We start from the raw sequence: 23674 nt of genomic DNA, 5'->3' as shown, positions 1-23674 counted from the left end.
ATTAGTTCATCCTCATTCTGCTGCAGATCAGGACAGTGACTCATTCGCCAAACTTAAATGATAGGCCTTGTTTGTCACCACGTACCGGATTCCTGTCCTGACAGACAGCTAGATAGCCGACTGTGTGGTGCCACAGACTGTCCCTCCCCCTGGGGGTGGTCTCTGGCCACCGGCACAGTGTAAGACATGCTGCCTGTAACGGCAAGTACTAAGTTTAGGCACAGCGCTGATCCGTGTCAGACAAGTTGTGTCCCGGTCGTATCGCCTGCTCTGTCCCTCCTTCCAGAAGCTCATCAGAACCACTCATCCTCAATTACCTGCCCCGTTCGCTCATCGGTGTCCGTCGCCCCTCCGGTGACATGAACGTCCAGTCGTGTGCCAGGTGTGGGTATGCAGTGTACCCTGCCGAGAAGATCAACTGCATCGGCCAGGTAGGATCTCCAGTTTTCAAAAACAGCTCAAACCGTAGAGAAACCAGGTCTGGTTTCTCCAGAAAAACCTTCAGAAAGGTTCGGCATGTGTGAGTTTATGAGTTTATGTGTGAGTCTGCTTTAAACTGCCTGTTCATGTAGTGAAATTTTGGCGTAAAAGTTATCTGCCTCTCACATTTCACACTCCTCAGACGTGTGAGGCAAAGCTGTCTGCTTCCTGTAACATCTCCAGAAGCAGGTCTCTCCAGCCACTGCCACACTGCGAAGTAACGTGTCTGTGCGTTTTTCTCTGGCTGTAACAGAATTGGCACAAGTCTTGCTTTCACTGTGAAGTATGCAAGATGGTCCTCACTGCCAACAACTGTGTCAGCCACCAAAAGAAACCCTACTGCCAAACGTAAGTGGGCATCGCCAGGCCACTGTTACAGTACCATATCCCTTCATCACCAACAGGAGGCGCTGCAGTCACTGGACACCATAAATGACATCAGTGCAACTGGTGTAATTTATGTCTGTTTTATGTCTTATGTGTCTTATTTGAGTTATGAAATATTATCTCCTGATGCTGGACTTCAGGCATAACCCCAAGAACAACACGTTCACCAGCGTCTACGAGACCCCTGTCAACATCAACGCCAAAAAGCAAAGTGAAGCCGTGAGTGAGGTGAGGGTGGCGCACTCATACACGCAGCTCTGTGCCCGTTAGACCACAGAGCTTCTCTCCAGCTCAGTGCGGAGCGTGTCACGCGTCACGCGTGTGATTCTGCACATCCGATCATCTCTATGTGATGCTTCACAAGCATGAGTTCATATTCAAAACACGCTGTGGTTCACATTGTGGATGCAGGTGCTCATAGCACATTGGTGACTCTTCGAAAAAGCGTGATGATATTTATAGCTTAAACTGAAACAGGCTGATTTCCTAACAGCTGAGAAATTAGGAAATGATACATTGTCAATGGTCAGCTGTGATTTAGCTCAAGACATAAAACATTAACTTACACTAGTAATACATTGCAACCCAAATTATGATTTTAAAGAGGTGTTCTCAGTTTTAAAAAATCGTTCACTAGCAGTCTCATTGCTTTTTAATTAGTAAAACCTTTGCAATAACATAAAACACCAAACATTTGTGTTCAGTATCTCTTTGAGTGCCAATGTCTACAATTGCAATTGTTAGCAAAATGGCAAGAACAGCACTGAATGAGTCACCCAACATGAAAGTACAACAGCAGTATCTCGTCGGGCTCTAAGCTCACATAATCTCTGCTTTCCAACATCGACACTGAACTTCATAAGGGAAATTACGACACTTAAAAATGTGCAGAAAATATGCGCATATATGTTAAATATTGCTTGTCAATTGACTTTTGTTATGACACTGCTAAATCTGCAATATTTTTACTGAAATAGCAAATGTCCCAAGACTTTCTGTGAGCTCTGTATGTACTTAGACTTAGACTTAAGTCTTAGGCACTCAGGAATATTGATGTTTATATGATCTTCATATTGGTGTATAATTCTGGTATCTGTGATGTCTGTCAAAGTGTGTCACTTGGCCTCAAAACCTGCCCTAAAGTTATCCTAGGATTTGAGGTAACCATCCAACATACCCATGTGCTTGATGAGTCGGTCACTTCCATTTCCTGTTTTATATGAGCAAATCAACGCTTCCCACCCAGGTAAACAGCTAGAAGCATTTCCTTTGGCTGCCTGTGACTCACACAGTACTGTTTATATTTAGGCCGCTGCTCTCGGGTGATGTAACACGTGCAAATCTACTTTGCACTTGGCACGTCCCATGAAGCCTTGCAGATGTTTATATCTGGTGACTGTAAAGCCCATGGAAGGTGTCTGACTTTTTCCTGTAGTTCATGAATTTGTACAGCAGTCTTAGGCAAGAAGATACTGTTGCATTGTGGGACTGTTATTCTATCTGCAGCCTTAGATCAGGAGATACTGTTGCATTATGGGACTGTTGTTCTGTCTGAGGCCTTAGGCCAGTAAATACTGTTGCATTATGGGATTGTTGTTCTGTCTGAGGCCTTAGGCCAGGAAATACTGTTGCATTATGGGACTGTTGTTCTGTCTGAGGCATTACATCAAGAAATACTGTTGCATTATGGGACTGTTGTTCTGTCTTAGGCATTAGGCCAGGAGATACGGTTTGCTCTTGTGGAGTGAACATTCCAGAACATGCTGATCTTTGCTTCCACTTTAGAATGCACCTACCCTCACATTTAATGATCTAATGACTTCACAAGTTGGCGGTCCGTACCATTATCGATCCCCAGCATTGTATGAACATTTATGTTTGAATAGTCCCTTCTGTGTGGGTTAGGGGTTGAACAGTCCTGCTACCTCTGTGACTTCATGGGCCAGGAATGAGGTCCAGGTTCTGGCTGGGTCTATTTCTGAGTCCTGACGGAGATGGGACCCCTCAGCCCTGACCTCTTTTATCTCTTTGGTTGTTAAAATGACCTCCTGAGGAAGGGATGTGGCCTCACCTCCTGGTCCTTCTGTAGGAGCACCTGTGCCTGTTTGTCAGCTGCTGGCAAACACCATCACGCTTGCAGGTTCGGAGGACTTGGTTTACGCCACCTGTAACATACATGTTTTGGAGAATAAAATGTTCCTGTTTGCTGTGATGATCCTTCAGTTCTCAGGGAAGTTTTTTTCTTGATTTGCTGTATATTCTTGGAGCAGCCTGGTGTGATAGTCCTGGGATCCTTCTGCAGTATATTGTGCAACTTCCTATGATATTACTTTGGTTCCTGAGACAGTCTTCCGTGAGAGCTAGGTTATGCATTGGTAGTCCACAGGTCCTTGACGAACCTTGCTGGAACATTCCATGATACTCTTCAGGTTCTCAGGATAGTGTATCATGATAGTTTTCAGTTTTTTGAGGCAGCTTGCTGTGATGGACCTCAAGACAGTCTGCCATGATAATCCTGAAGTTCTTGTGGGCTGTAACAGAACTCCTGTAGGCCTATTCCCTGTGTGAGTCCTAAATTCATGTCTTACACCCTAGATTAAGTACCGGGAGGATGGTGAGCGGTATATGTCTACCTTCCACTATGACATGAGGTCGAAGGAAGTAGAGCATGCCCGCAAAGTCAACCAGCTCGCTAGCCAGGTGAGTGGGGTATGGCATTCAGACAAGTTTACGAGGGGAAACAAGCAGGTGAGTAAGCAAGGAATAGTAGGAGACTGGAATATCAGCCATGTGAGTTGTCCTTGTGTAACAAGTGGGCTGACTGAGTGAACTATGTGATACACAAGTCAGGAAAAGGTATCAGAAAAGCGAGAGAGCATATTAGATTCAGGTACTTTCAGTGAACAGCTTGTATTCCAATGGTTGCAAAAGTGTGAAACTAATATTTCATAATTGGCTTGGGATGGATACATTTCTTTCTTTCTTTCTTTCTTTCTTTCTTTCTTTCTTTCTTTCTTTCTTTCTTTCTTTCTTTCTTTCTTTCCTTCCTTCCTTCCTTCCTTCCTTCCTTCCATCCATCCATCCATCTGCAGAAGGCCTATAAGGCTGAGTATGAAGAGCAGAAGACCTGGTTCTCTGAGACCAACCAGGAATATGTGCGTGTCACTCAAGACCAGAGGACAATAAGTGATGTAAGTGTTTTTGAGCTCTTCACCCAGTGCTCAAGAGACGTAACACACCTAAACTGTGAACTATGTCGACAGCTGAAGCAGACTGAGGAGTACGAGCAGAGCACAGGGAAGGGCAGCTATCCTGTCATGATCACCCCGGCCTACCAGCATGCAAAGCAGGCCTCTAGCCTGGCCAGCAATGTGAGTAAAACATGAGAAGGGCAGCTATCCTGTCATGACCACCCCGGCCTACCAGCATGCAAAGTAGGCCTCTAGCCTGGCCAGCAATGTGAGTAAAACGTGAGAAGGGCAGCTACCCTGTCATGACCACCCTGGCCTACCAGCATGCAAAGCAGGCCTCTAGCCTGGCCAGCAATGTGAGTAAAACGTGAGAAGGGCAGCTATCCTGTCATGACCACCCTGGCCTACCAGCATGCAAAGCAGGCCTCTAGCCTGGCCAGCAATGTGAGTAAAACATGAGAAGGGCAGCTATCCTGTCATGACCACCCCGGCCTACCAGCATGCAAAGTAGGCCTCTAGCCTGGCCAGCAATGTGAGTATGATGTGTCGATGATGAGAGCAGCTTGGGGGTGATTATCTTACTGTAACAGCACGACTTTATCTCCTTCCTTACAGCTGGAGTATAAGCGTGGACATGAAGAGCGAATCTCAAAGTTCACAACGGTGGCTGACACTCCTGAGATGCTGCTGGCCAAGTCCGGGGGAAAGCTGGCGAGTGATGTAAGCTATGCTCAGGAGGTCTCCCATCTCCGGGACACATGGGGAGGGAGGAGGTCGTGCCCACACACACACACACACACACACACACACACACACACACACACACACACACACACACACACACACACACACACACAGTAGGAAAGCGTCAAGGGATTGCATGACAGTGGGTATTGTGAACCCCTTTAGGAAGAGGTTAGACGTCTTGATCATTGTGTGTGACCATGGACTGCTGGATACCATGGTAAGCTCCAGGTTACCAGCACCACTGAGGTTTTTTCTCCAGTCTCCATCACTTGGTCTTTTCTGCCCACAAGCCAAGCTGTTACCCAGGAGGAATTCAGTGTGAACAGTGGGGAGGAGTGAGTGGTGGAGTGGGGAGGTGTAGTTTGGAGAGGCCCCTGGAGGATGGGCTCCCCTTTGAGTCTGGTTCCTCCCAAGGTTTCGTCCTTCTGGGGGGCTTTAATTTGCCACTGTCCCTCCTGGTTTGCTGGCAGGGATAATGTAAAGTGCTTTGAGACAATTCAGTTGAATTCATTGAGAGGTGCAGATTGGAGAGGTGTGAGATAGAGGGGCGGAGAGGTTTAGAATGGAGAGGTGGAGAGTATAGGAACAGAGGAGTGGAGAGGTGTGGAATCTCTCCTCACTCTTCATTGGTACATTTTGTAGCTTGTATAGATATGAAATGCATGGCACTTGCACTGAACTTGCGTGTTTGTGTACTTGCAGTACAACTACACGGAGGAGTATTCACAGCAGAAAGGAAAAGGCAGCTTCCCAGCTCACTGCACGCCTGGGTACCAAGCTGCCAAGAAAGCTGGAGAGATGGCCAGTGATGTAAGCATGGACACACATAGGCAGTTCCCCAAGTCAGCGTGGAGGGAGCTGATATGCTTAACCGAATGGCCTGTTCCAGGTGAAGTACCACGAGAAGTATGAGAGGGAGCTGAAGGGCAAGGGGAGCGCTGAGGCTGGGACGATGGAATTTGCACTCGCTCGGGAAAACGCAGAGAATTTCAGCCAGGTGGGGTGCGATGTCCGGATGACAGCGCTGAAATGGGATGAGCCACACTGCAGTAATGATTCCTCAAATGACTGCACGGCCCGTCTGATTGTAGGGTTCAGCCCATATAGCTGAGTGTGTGTGCTGTCTCTCATCACTGACCATGCTGGTCCTTCTCACAGCACACCTACACCGAGGAATACGAGCAGCACAAAGGAAAAGGAAGCTTTCCTGCCATGATCACGCCGGCCTACCAGCTGGCTAAGAAGGCCCACGATCTGGCGAGCGATGTGAGTCCCGGGCTAACGCTAATGCTAACTTTAGCACCAGCGCTGTGCGGTTGCTTTTTGATTTGTCTGTTAGCTATTTTAGAAAGAATCCCAAAAGGTGCCACTGTATTCTCCATCTGTGAGCTACTTGGCCTAATAAGTCCATAATGATATAAAAATATATAATATTAACTAAAGTGACAATATGTCAAAATAATACATCAGTTTTTCTAGGTGTTTAACGTTTAACATTCTGCTTTTAGCTGAAATGTTTTTTTTGTTTGTTTTTGCCACTCAGCTCACAATTTTTTGAAAAATAAAACCGTGATTCTTACACAGTAACTGCTTTCAACTGAGAGGATCATAAAGATTATAAAGGATTATAAAGATCCAACATACATCCTAGAAAAGTCCACAAAAACCGCCGATAATAATAACATTTAATTTATTTAGCAGAATCATTTATCCAAAGCAAAGTACAACTAATGAAGCAGCCGGTCCCTGTAGGAACTGGGAGGTTTACAGCCTTGTGCAGGGAGCCAATGGTGATGGGGCTCTGGCCACCCTGGGATTTAAACTGGCAATCTTCTTATGCCAAGCATGACACCATACCCCACTTAGACACAATAATAGCAATATCACACATAATGTTTTTGCCTAAAGGCAAATGTCCCTCCGGTTTGGAGTCTGTCATTGTTAGCCTGTGAGCCTGTGGGGTGGATTGTCACCATTCTCCTGCTGTCACTGACATGAGGTGGACAGGTATGGCATGTGGTGACATCACAGACTGGCGGACAGTTAGTGGCGTGTGTTTGTTTGGTGTGTTTGCTCATGCTGCAGGAATCTCACCTTCATGTATCACCCCGCATGAGCGTCTGCCTGGGCTGCTGACACCAGAGTGTCTGTCTTTATGCTGTCCCGCAGCTGAAGTACAAGCAGGACCTCTCGAAGATGAAAGGCCAGGCTCACTACCACACAATGACCACTGAGGACAACCTAGCTCTCAAGACTGTGCGTAAGATCAACAAGCTGGTCAGTGAGGTAGGTGCTCTGCAGGCGATGAGAGCGGCGTGACGGCAGGAACCAGGGGCTTGCAGGAGCTGCTTTGGTTCCAACTGAGATTATTCATCTGCAATGGCTTCCAGGTTGAGTATAAGAAGGATCTGGAGAGCACCAAAGGGCACAGCATCAACTACTGTGAGACGCCGCAATTCAAGAACACATCTAAGATGTCCAAATTCACCAGTGATGTGAGTTGCGATGCTGTACTTCATGTTACCTCAACTACTGGGCCTTACATCTCAGTACTCCCCAAGTAATATTAGTATCTCAGTATGATTGTCTGTCATAGGAATATTATGGGCTGGAGTTATGTTATGAGTACTTCCAATAAAATGTGAGCCTTGCTTTAGTACAGAAATGAAGCCGGACTGCGCCTGGTGCCCAAATATATCACTCACGTCCATCGCTCTGGTACTCTGACTGGGTCAAGAATAACTCTGTTCTTGGGGCATCGTGATATTTACGGCGCCATATGATACGCTGTGCTCTGCGGCGGAACACACAATTGCTGAGATCAGTGAAACATGGTGAACAAAATGTTCCACGAAATCCTCACGAAACGCAAGGCGAAGCCACGAAAAGACCAAAAAACATGACCGTGTGTGAGCGTCGCAGAACTACGCATACAGCCATGGGTGGAGCGTCTTAGCAACACAGAATTCTGCGTCAGGTGCCTTCTGCTCCAGGAGCCATGGCAAGCTGCTCACGCAGGCAGCCCCAGGATCAAAGCAAAGGCTTCATCCGCTTTGCTGCTGCCCTTTGCAGGTCAGGTATAAAGAGAAGTACGCGAAGCACATAAAGGGGCAGTACGAGGGCTCCGGTCTGGACAGGAAGACCGCGCACGCCATGAAAGCACGAAAGCTGGCCAGCAACGTAAGACCCACCTCCAAGGTCGTCCCTACAATGGGTGGTTGTGTTGTGCCTGTGATGAGGGCGGAGTCTGTTTGTACTTGTGGGAGGGGCTGCAAGGAGGTGACCTATGACAGATCATATCTTTCAGATCGCCTATAAGTCAGACTATGAACAGGAGAAGGCTGAGCAGACAGAGTACAACTACCCGGCCACCAATACCCCATCCTACTATACACAGAAGAAACTGGAGCCGCTGAAGGATGTAAGTCTGCTGGCACATAATGCTCAGCCTGTTGGGAGCCCATAGACGGTTATAGGTAATTTGTGGAAACTGAACACAATGGAGATGATTCTCCTGACATCGTGAAATATTCCAACAGGTAACTAGAGTAAGAACTGCCTTCAGGATGTTGTGGCAAAAGGGGGAAATGTAGCCTAGGGTCAAGAGAGGAGTCTTTTGCAACACTGCCATTTTATTAAACTTCCTCCACTAACCAATCCAGGTGAACTACAGACAGCACATCGACAAGCTGAGGTACAGTTCAGTGACAGACACCCCAGATATCGTGCAGGCCAGAATCAACTCTCAGCAGCTCAGTGACGTAAGTGCCCTGGTTTTCTTGTGGTTTCCTGTCACTCTCATGACATTCTAGTACTGTAGCGGTTTTCTTGTGGTTTCCTGTCACTCTCATGACATTCTAGTACTGTAGCGGTTTTCTTGTGGTTTCCTGTCACTCTCATGACATTCTAGTACTGTAGCGGTTTTCTTGTGGTTTCCTGTCACTCTCATGACATTCTAGTACTGTAGCGGTTTTCTTGTGGTTTCCTGTCACTCTCATGACATTCTAGTACTGTAGCGGTTTTCTTGTGGTTTCCTGTCACTCTCATGACATTCTAGTACTGTAGCGGTTTTCTTGTGATTCTCATGGTTTCCTGTCACTCTTGCACTGTGTTATTGTCTGAACACCGCCAATCGCAGACTGATATACTGTGTTGGTCTTACCACAGCTGAATTACCGGGCCAATTACGAGAAGACTAAGACTCAGTACACTCTGCCTGAAGACCTCCCCCAGATCAGAACAGCTAAGGCTAATGCTGAGTTGTACAGCAATGTAAGCAGCCAGCCTTATATTTTCTGCTCCTAAATTTGGAACTATGGTCTCCAGGCTGTGAAAACTGTTAACATAGAAAAATTGATATGTAATACTGTGGGTAGTTGAATAACCCACAACCACACCCCCCTCCCCCCGCCCCCACAGATAAAATATAAGCAGGACTGGGAGAAGACAAAATCCAAGGCATGTGACATGAGTGCGGATACACTGCCTATCAAGGCCGCAAAAATATCCCGAGATCTGGCCAGTGATGTAAGTCAGTGTGTGTGTGAAAGAGACAAAGACAGAGAGAGAGAGTGAGAAAAAGAGAGAGAGAGAGAGAGAGAGAGAGAGAGAGAGAGAGAGAGAGCATGCATTTACAAGCTTTAATAGGTGACTTTAATAGGTGACTTTAATAGGTGACTCATGCTTCCAGGATCAATTATACTTTTGTTTCGAATTGATGCCGTAAGTTCGCCGTAGCTGTGGACCCGACACCGTAGCCTTAGCAACAGGTCTATAAAATACTCAGGATGACAGCAGTGATGTCACTTACCTCCACCACGTTTATTCATACTTTACAAGACTACAAAAATAGTAAAAAGTAGTACAGACAATAACTCCAGAAGGGAAAATGCATAAAAAGTTACTTTACAGTGGCTTGACAATTTTCCAAAATTTTCTATGGGAAGCACAAATATAACCAGGACTTAATAAATGGATACCCACAATGGCGTAGGTCTCAGCGTAGGTCTCAGCGTAGGTCCCAGCGTAGGTCACAGCGTAGGTCACAGCGTAGGTCACAGCATAGCCTTCACGCAGAAATATTAATCAGCTTTAAGTCTTGAGCTTTCAGTGTAATTCTGGGACTAAAAACCTTTATCTTATCTTATGTTATCTTATCTGAGTTTCAGAAATTTCCACGTGGAAATTTAGTAAACTTCTGTGTGTCATCTTAACAGATAAAGTACAAAGAATCATTCATGAAAACCAAGGATAAGGCTGTTGGTGTCAACGTGAGTGACTCCAAGACACTGCATTCTCTCCACGTGGCCAAGATGAACAGTGAGGTGATGATTGTGCAGTGAAAGAGGGACTGTAGAGGGAGTGTGGCAAATTATACCAACCTGGATTTATGTGTGGATACTGGATCTTTGCCAACAGAGAAACAGTCCAAGAACATGCATTTTCATAATAAGTTAGGATCATGTAATCATTGTATCATCTCCCAATTTACTGCTGCATGTGTCCTCTCAGGTGGCCTACAAGAAACGCTTTAAGGAGAACCAGGGCCAGTATCACCTCTCCCTGGACATGATGCAGCTCAGCCAGGCCAAGAAGGCCCAGGCGTTGGCCAGTGACCTGGACTACCGGAAGAGGCTCCACGAGTACACAGTGCTGCCGGACGACATGAAGGTGCAGCAGGCTAAGAAGGCCTACGAGCTACAGAGTGAGGTGAGGCGGCGGAGAAAGTGGCGCATGGATCTGTAAACATATACATCAGCGTGTCCTGAAGCATGGTTCTCCCTTGGACTCTTTGGCAGAACCAGTACCGTTCTGATCTAAACTGGATGAAAGGGGTAGGCTGGGAGGCAGATGGGTGCTTGGATGTCAAACAGGCCAAGAAGGCCGGAGACCTACTGAGCGAGGTGAGAGTCTGTGTTGCTGTATGGGCCTGGTTTTTGGGGCAGTGGCTCTGCGTACCACGGTAAACTTCAGGGCTGAATCGCAGGCACACTGAAATATTCTTCTTTGCTTGAAGCTTATGTCTGTCTTCTGCTTTGCTCAGAAAAAGTATCGTCAGAGGGTGGACCAAGTGAAGTTCACCCAGGTGGCTGATACCCCCTCCATCAAACACGCGAAGAAGAGTCAGGAGCTTCAGAGTGGGGTGAGAGTCACTGCTTGCCAACTATGGACCGGCTTCCCAAAGAGACACTTGAGCACTCGTCAAAGCCTTAATATACAGTGTACACAGCCAGTGTAGTGCAGTGTGATCCTGGGGGTCCTTGTGAACCATACAGTGACGGGACTCCATTGCAGTGAGTGTCTTTCCTAGCAGCCGTGCATTGCAGTGTGACATCCTATGGTCCTCTGCCCCACCCAGCTGACGTACAGGGCTGGCACAGAGCAGGTGTTACACCAGTACACCATGAGCAAAGAGGAGCCACTGTTCCTGCAGGCCAAGGCCAACGCTGACCTGCTGAGTGCGGTAAGACTGCAGTAATTCCCCCAATGTCCTTACAGTGTGGTCCGGGCCACCGCTGCTCATAGGACCAATATAGTCTGCAGTGACTATAATCTGTGTGACATAGTCCAGGAAAAACATACAATTCTTTTAACTTGTATGAATGTTAGAGCCCTTTTAACATACTAGAATACACACTGTCATTTCTCTGTTGTCTCCTGCAGAAAGTGTACAGAAGCAGCTGGGAGCAGCAAAGGGACAAGGGATTCGAGCTGCGCATGGACGCACTGTCCATCCTGACCGCCAAAGCCAAGCGTGACCTCGCCAGTGATGTGAGTCTCCACTGCCGTGACCTCGCCGTGTATGTCTTCTGGTGCAGCATCCTGCCCTTCCCAGGATTAGAAGATGCATGATTATGAGCTCACTGTTTGCTCTCCGCCGGTGGACCGGCCCATTTTTTTCTGTCGGAAAGGTTAAGGTTACCTGTAAGAAAAGTTTTAAAAAGCGATATAATAGAATTAATTAATGGGGACATAAATGTATTGCCATCACTGCAAATGTAATTCAGTGTGACCAAATGCACCAATTACCCATACTGAAAGAGGCAACAGTGTTTAATCACCCCTTACGCATATGCACCCAGTAATGGTGTTATAAACAGCAGTGCACGCCCCCCTGTGGTGAGCCCGGAAGCCTGTTGGGGTCTGACTTCCAGGGCACTGACAGACAGGTCAGGGTGAGGTTACCCTCAGCCCACAGTGGCCCCCATGAGTACGTCACTGCCCGCCCCCAGGTAAAGTACAAGGAGCAGTACGAGAAGACAAAGGGCAAGATGGTGGGAGTGAAGGGAGTGTCTGAGGACTCCCAACTAGCTCACGCTACCTGGGCGTCGCGGCTGCAGAGTGACCGTGACTACCGGCAAAGATACAAGGACTCCAAGACCTTATGTAGCGTCTCGCTGGACATGATGGCCCTGAGTCACGCCCGCAAGGCCCAGGACCTGGCCACGGACACAAGCTACCGCAGTGTGCTGCACCAGTACACCAGCCTTCCCACCGACATGGCAGTGACCTGGGCCAGGAAGGCCTACAACCTGCAGAGTGACGTGAGTCCCACACGCACAGGGATGTTAGCAATAGCCTTTCGCCATAAGGTGTGTCCCACGAACAGGACGATGCTCTGGGCTGTTAGCATTAGCATCGAGCTTATCAGTGAGTCCCAACACATAGCCAGATACCCTGAAATGTTAGCCCTAGCCATTAGCTGTAAGGTGTGTCCCTCAAACAGGACGATGCTCTGGGCTGTTAGCATTAGCATCGAGCTTATCAGTGAGTCCCAGCACACAAGGCGATACCCTTGGATGTACAGGCATGCTGATCCGATTCTTTAGCCATGACCTTGCCAGCCCCTTTCGTTGCGGCACTATGACCCCAGCATACACTCTGTTTTTCCACGCGAGGGTAGCTTGAATGACAATGATTTTGAATTTGCCTGCTTCATGTTGACAGAAACTGTACCGGTCAGACCTGAACTGGATGAAAGGTGTTGGCTGGGCAACTGGAGGGTCGCTCGACGTAGATCAGGCGAGGAAAGCCACGGACATGGCCAGTGAGGTAAAGAGCGCCCAGCAGACAGACCCCGGCACACTGCAGCATTCGCATACTGCTTATACCCCCAGAACACTGACAGTCGCTGTGAGGGTCGAGGGCCACCTTGCTGTCCACAGTGAGCGTCCGCCTCCACAGCTGGTAGATGCTGAGACTGAAATGTGCTCATATGCAGATAACCTGCCAGATCTGTCATTCATAACATTAGACAGTCTTCTGCTTCACTGGATTCAAATAGACTGCTTTCAATATGCCGTGACTTGGTCCCAGCTAAAGCTTCCTGGAAAATATCCCGTCTCTGGTACCTCAAGGCCCAAAGGAAATAATACTGCCACCCAGTGGTGTGATCGTCACGTAGGCCAGACTGCTGGGGACCCTGTATTCCATCACTGCATTTAGAATCAGCTGCCTGGCATTAACATACAGTTAATGTTACACAAGCAACTGGGGCGACAATTAATAGGTGCTCAATGGTTTTTATTTTCATTTCCCAGAAAAAATACCGGCAGCAGGTCAGCGCCCTGAAGTTCACCAGCGTGGAGGATTCGCCAGAGATGGTCCAGGCCAAGATCAGCAACAAGCAGGCCATAGATGTGAGGGTGGTCATTCTGTCAGGGTGCTCGCACAAAAAGTGGCACTCATCTCACACACACACACATACACACACACACACACACACACACACACACACTCACACACACACACACACACACACACTCACACACACACACACACACACACACACACACACACACACACACACAGTGTTTATTCAAACCAGGCAAACCAAACTAATCACACTTACAAAACATTCCAAATTAGTACAAGGGGATCAGTCTGTACCACTCACAGGCTGATGAGGGGGAGCAGACTGTACCAGTTACAGGCTGAGGAGGGGGAACAGAGTGTACCACTTACCAGCTGATGAGGGGGAGCAGACTGTACCAGTTACAGGTTGAGGAGGGGGAACAGAGTGTACCACTCACAGGTGCTTACTTTACAGAGACTGTATCGGGAGAAGGGGGAGAATATTAAGCACCACTATACCCTGACCAGTGAGCTGCCTGAACACATGCAGGCCAAACTCAACGCCATGAACCTCAGTGAGGTGAGCTGCAGACCTGCCCTTTTCTTTGGGTCATGTGTATCAGTGGGTGCAGAGATGAAGCAGACGTATGTTGGGCAACATAGCGAAGAGAGATTCTGAGGGTGGAGGTGCCACAAGGTGGCGGAGTGTTGTGTATGTGTGCAGTTTATTTATGGTATTAACCAGATTTTTATACAACACAATACAAAAGGTTAAACATGTAAAAATGGAAGTACAAAACTCGGAGAGTAAGGTTAACGCCCAAAGTCACCTCTTTTTGTAATTAATGCAATTAACCTTAAGGTAATTTTCTATATGTAATTCAATTGGCACTATTAACCGTCTATGGTTAACTGTCTATGTGTCACTGGCATTATTAACCTCAGGTAACTGTCTATGTGTCACTGGCATTATTAACTTCAGGTTAACTGTCTATGTGTCACTGGCATTATTAACCTCAGGTTAACTGTCTATGTGTCACTGGCAGTATTAACCTCAGGTAACTGTCTATGTGTAATTGGCTCCGTTACACTGAAGCAAGCCTTCCTCCTCACAGACACGCTATAAAGAGTCGTGGACCAAGCTCAGGGACACTGGATATAAACTGCGATTGGATGCTATACCTTTCCAAGCAGCAAAAGCATCCACAGACATCCTCAATGACGTGAGTATGTCTCAGGAACACTCTGCATGTGTTTCCTATGGAAAAGTGGGCAGAGGTAGAGAAAGACCTTCCCATTTGGTGAGAATAATTATTTCAGGCATATGAGAGATGTGAGGGATGTGAGAGATGTGAGAGTCGCGAGGTCAGAGCCTAATGCGGCACCCAATGTGATTTTCTACAGCATAAGTACAAAGAGGAGTTTGAGAAGAGCAAGGGCCACATGATCGGCCTGAAGGGGGTGCAGGACGACATCAACATGAGTCATGTCGTTCGGTCTGGAGAACTGCAGAGCGACGTGAGTGGCAGTGAGATAGTCTGCAAAGTGACAAGTTAAAGCTGCTTTGCTCCACCCTCCAGCCACTCATGGATACTGCCTTCATCCCCAGCTCAAGTACAAGAAGAAGTCTGCAAAGATGCTCTCCCAGTTCCACCAGTCCATGGACATGCTGGAGGTGATCCATGCCAAAAAGGCTCAGTCTCTGATCAGTGATAAGGAGTACCGGCTGACCCTGCACAGCTACACCACCCTGCCCGATGATCTGAAGCTGCAGGCTGCAAAGAGGGCTTCTATCCTGCAGAGCGAGGTGCCATTCCCTCACTGCATGCTACCTGACTGCACAGTCCATCATTGCACAATCCCTCACGGCACTTTTCACACTGCATACTCGTTCACGGCATATTTCCTCATTACACGTTCTACATTTACATTTACATTTACAGGATTTGGCAGACGCCCTTAGCCAGAGCGACTTACATAAGTGCTTTGAGACTCTGCAATGAATTTCCGATGCTAGCTCAATAAGGACCCAAGCTATGAATACTATCTCTGAGAACTCCATTGAGTAGTGCAGATTTTTTTTTTTTTTTTTTTTTATAATACACACACCAGAAAAAGAGTCGAGTAAGAGTGTTCTCTCACTCCACAATACCTCACTGCATGCTCCCTCACTGCACATCCCTTCACTGCACTCTCCTACACTGTATGCTTCTCGCTGCACACTCCCTCACTGCATGTCCTTTCACCACATGTTCCACGGGGCTCCTGCACCATTGACAAGCCAAAAGACATTAACTAATGATCAGTAGGTGTAGGATGGGAGATGTGTAAAATTGGACTTTATAACAAACCAAAGTGCAATATGCAAGTATTAGGGAAATGAGCTTCTGAGCACAAAGCTAAACTCATAAATAAAAACCCTGACAGCAATTTCAGAAGCTTAGTTTGGCTACAGGATGAAATTCCCAAGGTTAATGCTTAAAGGAAAATGGCTTAAATGTTCACGATCACATGCTTTAATGCAGAGAGCAATGTGCATGTCCTGTAGATCCCAGTGGCTCAATGTCTGCTTCCTTACAGAAACACTACAGATCTGACCTGAACTTCCTGCGTGGGGCAGCCTGGATCAGCACCGGTGCCGTGCAGATCGAGGGGTCCAAACGTGCCTCTGACCTCATCAGCGAGGTGAATCAGCACGTTACTGTTATCTCACTTTTTGTGTTCAGTACAGTGACCCTTACTCAGAGATGGGCAGCATTAATAGTAACAAATGTGAATCACAGATTTATGGTTCTTTCGTAAATATAGTTTTAATATGCAGGATTAATCGATGCTAAACCTCTGGGGAATTAATTGGCAAGTTCCAGGCTGTAAATTAAAATGCGGTTAAAATGCTGCATTCTGTCTAACTGCCTGTCACTGCTCCATGCCAGAGGAAGTACCGGCAGCAGCCGTTCCACTTCAAGCACACCTCTGTCGCTGACTCGCCAGACATCGTCCACGCGAAGTTCAGCAACCAGATCAGCAATGAGGTGAGATGCTGCAATCGGTATGGCCGCCTGGCTCCCTGATGAATACGGGACGGGAACGTGCCCCAGCGTGACTCCCTCAGTAATGGGAATGCGCCCCAGCGTGACGCCCAGCGTGACTCCCTCAGTAATGGGAATGCGCCCCAGCGTGACTCCCTCAGTAATAGTAACGCGCCCCAGCGTGACTCCCAGCGTGACTCCCTCAGTAACGGGAACGCGCCCGAGCGTGACTCCCTCAGTAACGGGAACGCACCCGAGCGTGACTCCCTCAGTAATGGGAATGTGCCCCAACGTGATTCCCTCAGTAACAGTAACGCGCCCCAGCGTGACTCCCTCAGTAACGGGAACGTGCCCGAGCGTGACTCCCTCAGCAATGATAACGCGCCCCAGCGTGACTCCCAGCGTGACTCCCTCAGTAACGGGAACGCACCCGAGCGTGACTCCCTCAGTAATGATAACGCGCCCCAGCGTGACTCCCAGCGTGACTCCCTCAGTAACGGGAATGCGCCCCAGCGTGACTCCTTCAGCAACGATAACGCGCCCCAGCGTGACTCCCAGCGTGACTCCCTCAGTAATGGGAATGCGCCCCAGCGTGACTCCCTCAGCAACGATAACGCGCCCCAGCGTGACTCCCAGCGTGACTCCCTCAGTAACGGGAATGCGCCCCAGCGTGACTCCCTCAGTAACAGTAACGCTCCCCAGCGTGACTCCCAGCGTGACTCCCTCAGTAACGGGAATGCGCCCGAGCATGACTCCCTCAGTAACGGGAACGCGCCCGAGTGTGACTCCCCCCGTGACAGTAACGCTCTCGAGCGTGACTCCCTTAGTAACGGGAACGCGCCCGAGCGTGACTCCCCCCGTGACGGGAACGTGCCCCAGCGTGACGGAAATGCGCCCGAGTGTGACTCCCCCCGTGACGGTAACGCTCTCGAGCGGGACTCCCTTAGTAACGGGAACGCGCCCGAGCGTGACTCCCCCCGTGACGGGAACGTGCCCCAGCGTGACGGAAATGCGCCCGAGTGTGACTCCCCCCGTGACGGTAACGCTCTCGAGCGTGACTCCCTTAGTAACGGGAACGCGCCCGAGCGTGACTCCCCCCGTGACGGGAACGTGCCCCAGCGTGACGGAAATGCGCCCGAGTGTGACTCCCCCCGTGACGGTAACGCTCTCGAGCGGGACTCCCTTAGTAACGGGAACGCGCCCCAGCGTGATGGAAATGCGCCCGAGTGTGACTGCCTGCTCTCTTTGTTCCTCATCTGCAGCGGCTGTACAGGGAGGCTGCTGGGAGCTCCAGGCACAGCTACACCCTCACAGCGGAGCGGCCAGAGATCATGCAGGCCAAGATCAATGCGGCCAACTTCAGTGAGGTAGGAATGACATAACGCTTACATCGCAGCCATGTGGTGTTGTGTGAGTGTTTTTGGTGTTTTTGAAAGCACTTCTGCCTTCTCCTGTGCTACAGTCCTGCCCTCTGATTACAGATTAAATACAGGGAGTCCTGGAGGAGCCTGAGAGCCCAGGGCTACAAGCTGACCATGCAGGACATCCCATTCCAGGCAGCCAAGGCCTCGACGGGCATCGCTAGTGATGTGAGTGTAGGAGGCTTGAGAGGGCAGGGCCACACTGCATGCTGGGAGCCTCCATCTCCCTGCTCTCCCCGCTTCCTTCCACTCTCACGTGTTTGTTTCTATGGTCCTGTATAAATGGCTCCCCCTATTGAGGACCTCCTTTGCTGCACCAATGCCTTGCAGTACCAGTACAAGCACAACTTCCTGCTGGAGAAAGGGAAGCACATCGGCGCCCGCAGCATCCTGGACGACCCGCAGCTCCTGCACTGCCTGCAGATGGCCAAGCTGCAGAGTGAGCAGGAGTACCGGCGGCAGTCCCGCTCTGCCAGCGCAGGCTACCATCTCTCACTGGACATGATGCAGCTCAGCCAGGCCAAGAAGGCCCAGGCATTGGCCAGTGACCTGGACTACCGGAAGAGGCTCCACGAGTACACAGTGCTGCCGGACGACATGAAGGTGCAGCAGGCTAAGAAGGCCTACGAGCTACAGAGTGAGGTGAGGCGGCGGGCAGGCTGGCGGTCTGGGCGGCACCAGGACGTTCCTCTGGCTCTGTTGGGCCCAAGCTGTCCCAGGGCTGGAGAAGACTATGTTACAGCTAATTTTTCGGTCACATCCTGTTTCCGTCTCTTGCAGAAACTTTACAGGTCAGATCTGAACTTCATGAAGGGTGTAGCCTGGGTGGCTTTGGGAACACCACAACTGGAATCAGCCAAGAAGGCAGGGGAGCTCGCCAGTGAGGTGAGGAAGGCAGGGGGAAGGAGAGAGAGAGAGCTTGCCAGTGAGGTGAGGGAGGGAGGCAGAAGGAGAGAGCTCACCAGTGAGGTGAGGAAGAGAGGGAGTGAGGGAGAGAGAGCTCACCAGTGAGGTGAGGAAGAGAGGGAGGGAGGGAGAGAGAGCTCATCAGTGAGGTGAGGAAGAGAGGGAGTGAGGGAGCTCACCAGTGAGGTGAGGGAGGGAGGCAGAATGAGAGAGCTCACCAGTGAGGTGAGGAAGAGAGGAAGGGAGGGAGAGAGAGCTCACCAGTGAGGTGAGGATGTGTTTGTATGTGTGTTTGTGTTGTGTGTGTGTTTGTATGTGTGTTTGTGCTGTGTGTGTGTGTTTGTATGTGTGTTTGTGCTGTGTGTGTGTGTTTGTATGTGTGTTTGTGCTGTGTGTATGTTCGTTTGTATATGTGCAATCAAGTTTTCCATTTTCTTTTCCTTGCACTGCAGAAAAAATACCGACAACTTCCAGACAGCCTGAGATTCACATCTGTTGCTGATTCTCCCGATATTGTCCATGCAAAGAACAGTTACCTACAGTGCAGTGAGGTACAGCCAGTGTAGCCCTAACCCTAACCGTAACTAAGTGATGTCACACTGTCTGTTTGTCCTTTGACAGTGTCTGTTTAATGCTAAATGGTTTTCATGTTATTGTATATATGTGTAATTCCATACATATATATGGGATTGTGGTTCATTTGGGCGTGACTTAAGTGGGGGTGTGGCCAGCTCTGTTTTTCTCCGGTTCCAGCGGCTGTACCGGGCAGGAGATTCAGATGCCCTACATAGATACACATTACCTGTCGACCACCCGGACTTCATCAGGGCACGGATGAACGCCCAGCATGTCAGCGAGGTGAGGTCCACATGACTAGCACCACGTGACTGTGTGACATTCAGCCAGCTGACCTGCCTGTCTCCGGCTGCTGCCCGCAGAAAGCCTACAGGATGTCTGGGGAGCAGGTGCGCTCAGGCGGCTATGACCTGAGGCTGGATGCCATTCCCTTCCAGACCGCGAAAGCATCCAGAGAGATCGCAAGTGACGTGAGTCTGTCCCTTCCACTGTGCTACAACAACTCAGCCTGTATCCCCTACAGGCTTGCCAGACTTCTGCAATTTGCTGTTGGCTGCTTGGTGTTGGGTTCGTTAAGCAAGGCCGCAGTGTGAATCGGAGGGGTTCCCTTCCTCTCTGATGTCAGGAGGGGTTCCCTTCCTCTCTGATGTCAAAAGGGGTTCCCTTCCTCTCTGATGTCAGGAGGGGTTCCCTTCCTCTCTGATGTCAGGAGGGGTTCCCTTCCTCTCTGATGTCAGGAGGGGTTCCCTTCCTCTCTGATGTCAAAAGGGGTTCCCTTCCTCTCTGATGTCAGGAGGGGTTCCCTTCCTCTCTGATGTCAGGAGGGGTTCCCTTCCTCTCTGATGTCAGGAGGGGTTCCCTTCCTCTCTGATGTCAGGACTCACTACGCTGCATGAGGGAATTCCAGTCACTCAGAATAACTGGGACAAGAAACACAGAACAAAAGCCAAAATTCATCTTCTATCTGGTTGTTTGTGGGTTAGAGTTTTGTGCCCACTTCCAAAAAGCCACTGGACCCAATCCCATGGTGGGCAGAGTAATCATATCAAAGGCCGGGCCTTTGAGCGATGCCCTTGACCTCAAAACTGCCCCACTCTGACCTATGCCTTTCTGTCTCATATGGGAGCAAGTTGGATATAAGTGAAGATCAAAGAATTCCTGTGTAGCTGTCCTGGTGCAAATGGCCAGTTAATCCCTCTGTCTGGTGTTAGGAAGAGCAGGTCTGTGATAGGGGAGGGACAGGCTCTCAGGCCGTGTGTTTGGCGTCCCTCAGTTCCGCTACAAGGAGGCGTTCGTAAAGGAGAAGGGCCACCAGGTGGGGGCCCTCTGCGCTGAGGACGACCCCCGCATCAGGCACTCACTGACCGTCAGCAAACTCCAAAGCAGCCACCAGTACAAGAAGCAGTCGCAGGAGAGCCGCTCGCAGTACCGGCTGCACGCCGACCAGCCCGAGTTCCTGCATGCACGGCGCAGCCAGGCACAGGCCAGCAACCGCGGTTACCGGCAGCAGCTGCACAGCTACACCTGCGACCCCGAGCAGCTGGCCCTGAAGCACGCCAAGCGGGCCTATGGCCTGCAGAGTGACGTGAGTGGCCCTGCCCACGCTGAGAGATACACCACCGCCACACTAACAACACAGCCCCATCAGTCACCATGGGAGGGGTCCCCCAGAACCAACCCCCAGTTCTAACTACCCTCCCTTTTATCTGCTTCCTTTTCCTTCCTTGGCAGTAATGGCCTCATAACGAAAGGTTTTTGATGTCTTTTCTCAGCTGAACTATAAATCAGACCTGAACTGGATTCGAGGTGTTGGCTGGACCCCCCCCGGCTCCCACAAGGTGGAGATGGCCCGGCGGGCTGCCGAGCTGGGATTGGCTGAGGGGCTGGACCCTGAACAGGCCATAGCCCAGTACCAGCAGATGATGGTGAGGGACAGGCCAGCTAGTCAACATGGCCACACCGATTGATATACAGATCTCGACTCTTTTTTCCAGATCTTTCTGTTCCTTCTCCCCGCTTTCAGTGCCCTGTCTCTGCCGCCCTTCACTCTATCCTCCTTCCGTCTTCTTCTCTGCTCTATCATTCTTTCTCGCTTGTGTAAATCTTCTGTTTATACTGCGCTTTTCCACCACATCAGACACCACAATTTTGGTACGGTGCTTCTGCTACTTTACCTTTTCCATTGACTTCCAGTACCAAAAGTTTCGGTACCGAAAGTGCCAAATGAACTGGGATACTGTTGGTTTTGTAAATAGCCTGCTTCTGAAACATAATACAACCACTATCTCCAAAAAAATACGGATTCAGAAATCAACAGTAAACAAAGAAAAATAAAACTAATAATGATGTATCTGGTTGGAGGAACAGACACAAAATCAGAACTGCGTAAGAAATGAAGTATTTAAATAAAATAGCACCGTATTGGAAAATTATAAAGCAAAATAGGAGTTCAGCATAAATTTGTCACGTACCCGTCTAGGTGTGATTCAAACAGCAAGGATGAAAATGATTATGATTGTCTCGGAGAACGTTTATGCGGAAGCAGCAGAGGTAAATTTTAAACATACACTAGATGAAAACCATGAAAAGGAATAATCATTAAAATCGCAAAGGGAATTTTTAAAAAGCACATTGTTGCAAGTGCAAGAGGACTTCATACCTGTTTCCAGCAAAACTAAATATAGGAAACTACAACCAAGGTGGTTTACTAAGGAAATTAAGAATAAAGTCAGGAGGAAAGGGCTCCATTACACAAATGGAAATTAACTAACGATTTAAAAACTAAGCAGGAGTATCTAAGTCTACAGGTTGAGTTAAAAAACAACATTAGAGACTCTAAGAAGAATGTAGAAAGAAAAATTGCATTGGAGGCTAAGGATGACAATAAAAGTTTCTTCCAATATTTTAACTCCAAAAGAGCTTTGAAAGCTGAAATCACTAATCTGCAGGATAGTAAGGGCCTTATAATTGAAAATGAAATTGGTATAGTAAATGATTTTAATGATTATTTTACACGGGTGTTCACAGTAGAGAACACAAGTAACTTACCACCATTTAGTATGAATGCAGCGTCGTCTTTGACCAATATATGTATAACTGAGGCTGATGTGGTACTAAGCCTAGTTAAGCTCAAATTAAATAAATCGCAGGGCCTATAGTTTTAAAAGAGATGAGGGATATTATTAACCAACCTTTAATTTTACTGTTCCAGAAATTGTTATCTGCTGGTGTGGTACATTCTGATTGGAAGTGTGCTAATATAACACCCATATTCAAAAAAGGGGATAGAAGTAATCCAACAAATTATAGGCTAATCAGTTTAACTAGCATTACTGGAAAAATAATGGAAGCTATAATCCAAGTGGAAATGGTAGATTACCTGGATGCAAATAACATTCTGAGGGATAGTCAACATGGATTTAGAAGAGATAGATCCTGTTTAACTAATTTACTTGAGTTCTTTGAGGAAGTTACAAGAGAAATTGATCACAAAAAGGCCTACGATGTTATCTACTTAGATTTCCAGAAGGCCTTTGATGTTGTCCCCAATGGCTCTTGCATAAGCTCAAAGCTGCAGGGATTTTAGGAACTGTAGCAGCTTGGATTGAAAACTGGTTAACAGACAGGAAGCAGCGAGTAGTTATTAGAGGCACAATGTCACAGTGGGCCTGCGTTCATAGTGGGGTACCACAGGGTTAAATTTTTTTACGTTTCTGAAGTACCAGAAATTTGGTACCAGCAGGTCGCTGGTTCTTATCAGCTGCAGATCAATGTCTCTCTCACCATGCTGCAGCAGCAACAGATGGCAGTGGTGGAGAACACAGAGGAGCTCCAGCAACCGGCCATAAACCCCGATGCCATGGAGGTCCTTCACGTGAAGAGGATGAAGACCATCCATATGGTGAAAAAGACCCCCAAGTAGATCACCCCCCACTCACAGCCATCCTTGCTTTTGTAACATCGCCATTTGTATCCCCGAGTGTTTACAGTGAGCCCTGTTCGGGAATTATCAGTGTGTCTAAGATATTTTAGCTCCCAAGGAAAGGATTGGGACTGAGGGCTTGCAGGATGTGGTCAGAGCTGATTGTCATGGCTGGTATGAGGGCTGGGAAGCAGGATGAAGGGGGAGGTTTTAGGGCTGGTTAGTGGTCAGCTGGTGGATGTCTGTGTGTGAGATCCATCTGCGGCTTCCAGCACTTCATTGCGGAACAGGCTCCTCTGTCAGGTGTGTGCTGTATCCTCACCGGGATCCGCTTTAGGTTTCTGCTAATAAAGTCTTTTGCAGCAAAACTGTGTCTTTTCAGTCAGTGCGATATTCAGGGATTTATTTCATGTATATGCACCCCCCACGTCACCCCCCACA

At 48.6% G+C, this 23674-nt stretch overlaps 1 protein-coding gene across 5 annotated transcripts; it reads left to right on the top strand.

Moving 5' to 3' along the window:
• Positions 1 to 189: 189 nt before the first annotated feature.
• LOC125715749 (nebulin-related anchoring protein) lies at positions 190 to 23601 on the top strand. Of its 5 annotated transcripts, XM_048987615.1 has the most exons (42): positions 190 to 431; positions 734 to 828; positions 1008 to 1095; positions 3463 to 3567; positions 3960 to 4058; positions 4131 to 4238; positions 4674 to 4778; positions 5508 to 5615; positions 5695 to 5802; positions 5964 to 6071; positions 6975 to 7091; positions 7196 to 7300; positions 7878 to 7985; positions 8113 to 8226; positions 8468 to 8566; positions 8973 to 9077; positions 9225 to 9332; positions 10022 to 10129; positions 10317 to 10514; positions 10604 to 10708; positions 10849 to 10947; positions 11164 to 11268; positions 11469 to 11576; positions 12038 to 12349; positions 12753 to 12857; positions 13346 to 13444; positions 13855 to 13959; positions 14495 to 14602; positions 14784 to 14897; positions 14989 to 15186; positions 15960 to 16064; positions 16313 to 16411; positions 17671 to 17775; positions 17890 to 17997; positions 18160 to 18471; positions 18610 to 18714; positions 19188 to 19286; positions 19489 to 19593; positions 19674 to 19781; positions 20585 to 20896; positions 21084 to 21236; positions 23105 to 23601. In XM_048987615.1, exons 1-42 carry the CDS (start codon positions 360 to 362, stop codon positions 23231 to 23233), a joined length of 5256 nt encoding a protein of 1751 aa, XP_048843572.1. In that variant the 5' UTR covers positions 190 to 359; the 3' UTR covers positions 23234 to 23601. The 5 variants fall into 5 exon arrangements, with proteins under 5 accessions (XP_048843572.1, XP_048843571.1, XP_048843575.1 ...); XM_048987614.1 differs by having other exon boundaries at positions 3960 to 4238; XM_048987618.1 differs by lacking the exons at positions 190 to 431; positions 734 to 828; positions 1008 to 1095; ... (1 more) ...; positions 3960 to 4058; positions 4131 to 4238 and adding an exon at positions 4281 to 4326.
• Positions 23602 to 23674: the final 73 nt, after the last annotated feature.

Source organism: Brienomyrus brachyistius, chromosome 20, assembly GCF_023856365.1.
Source record: "Brienomyrus brachyistius isolate T26 chromosome 20, BBRACH_0.4, whole genome shotgun sequence".
NCBI classification, from domain to species: domain Eukaryota; kingdom Metazoa; phylum Chordata; class Actinopteri; order Osteoglossiformes; family Mormyridae; genus Brienomyrus; species Brienomyrus brachyistius.
This window is presented reverse-complemented; position numbering and strand designations above follow the sequence as displayed.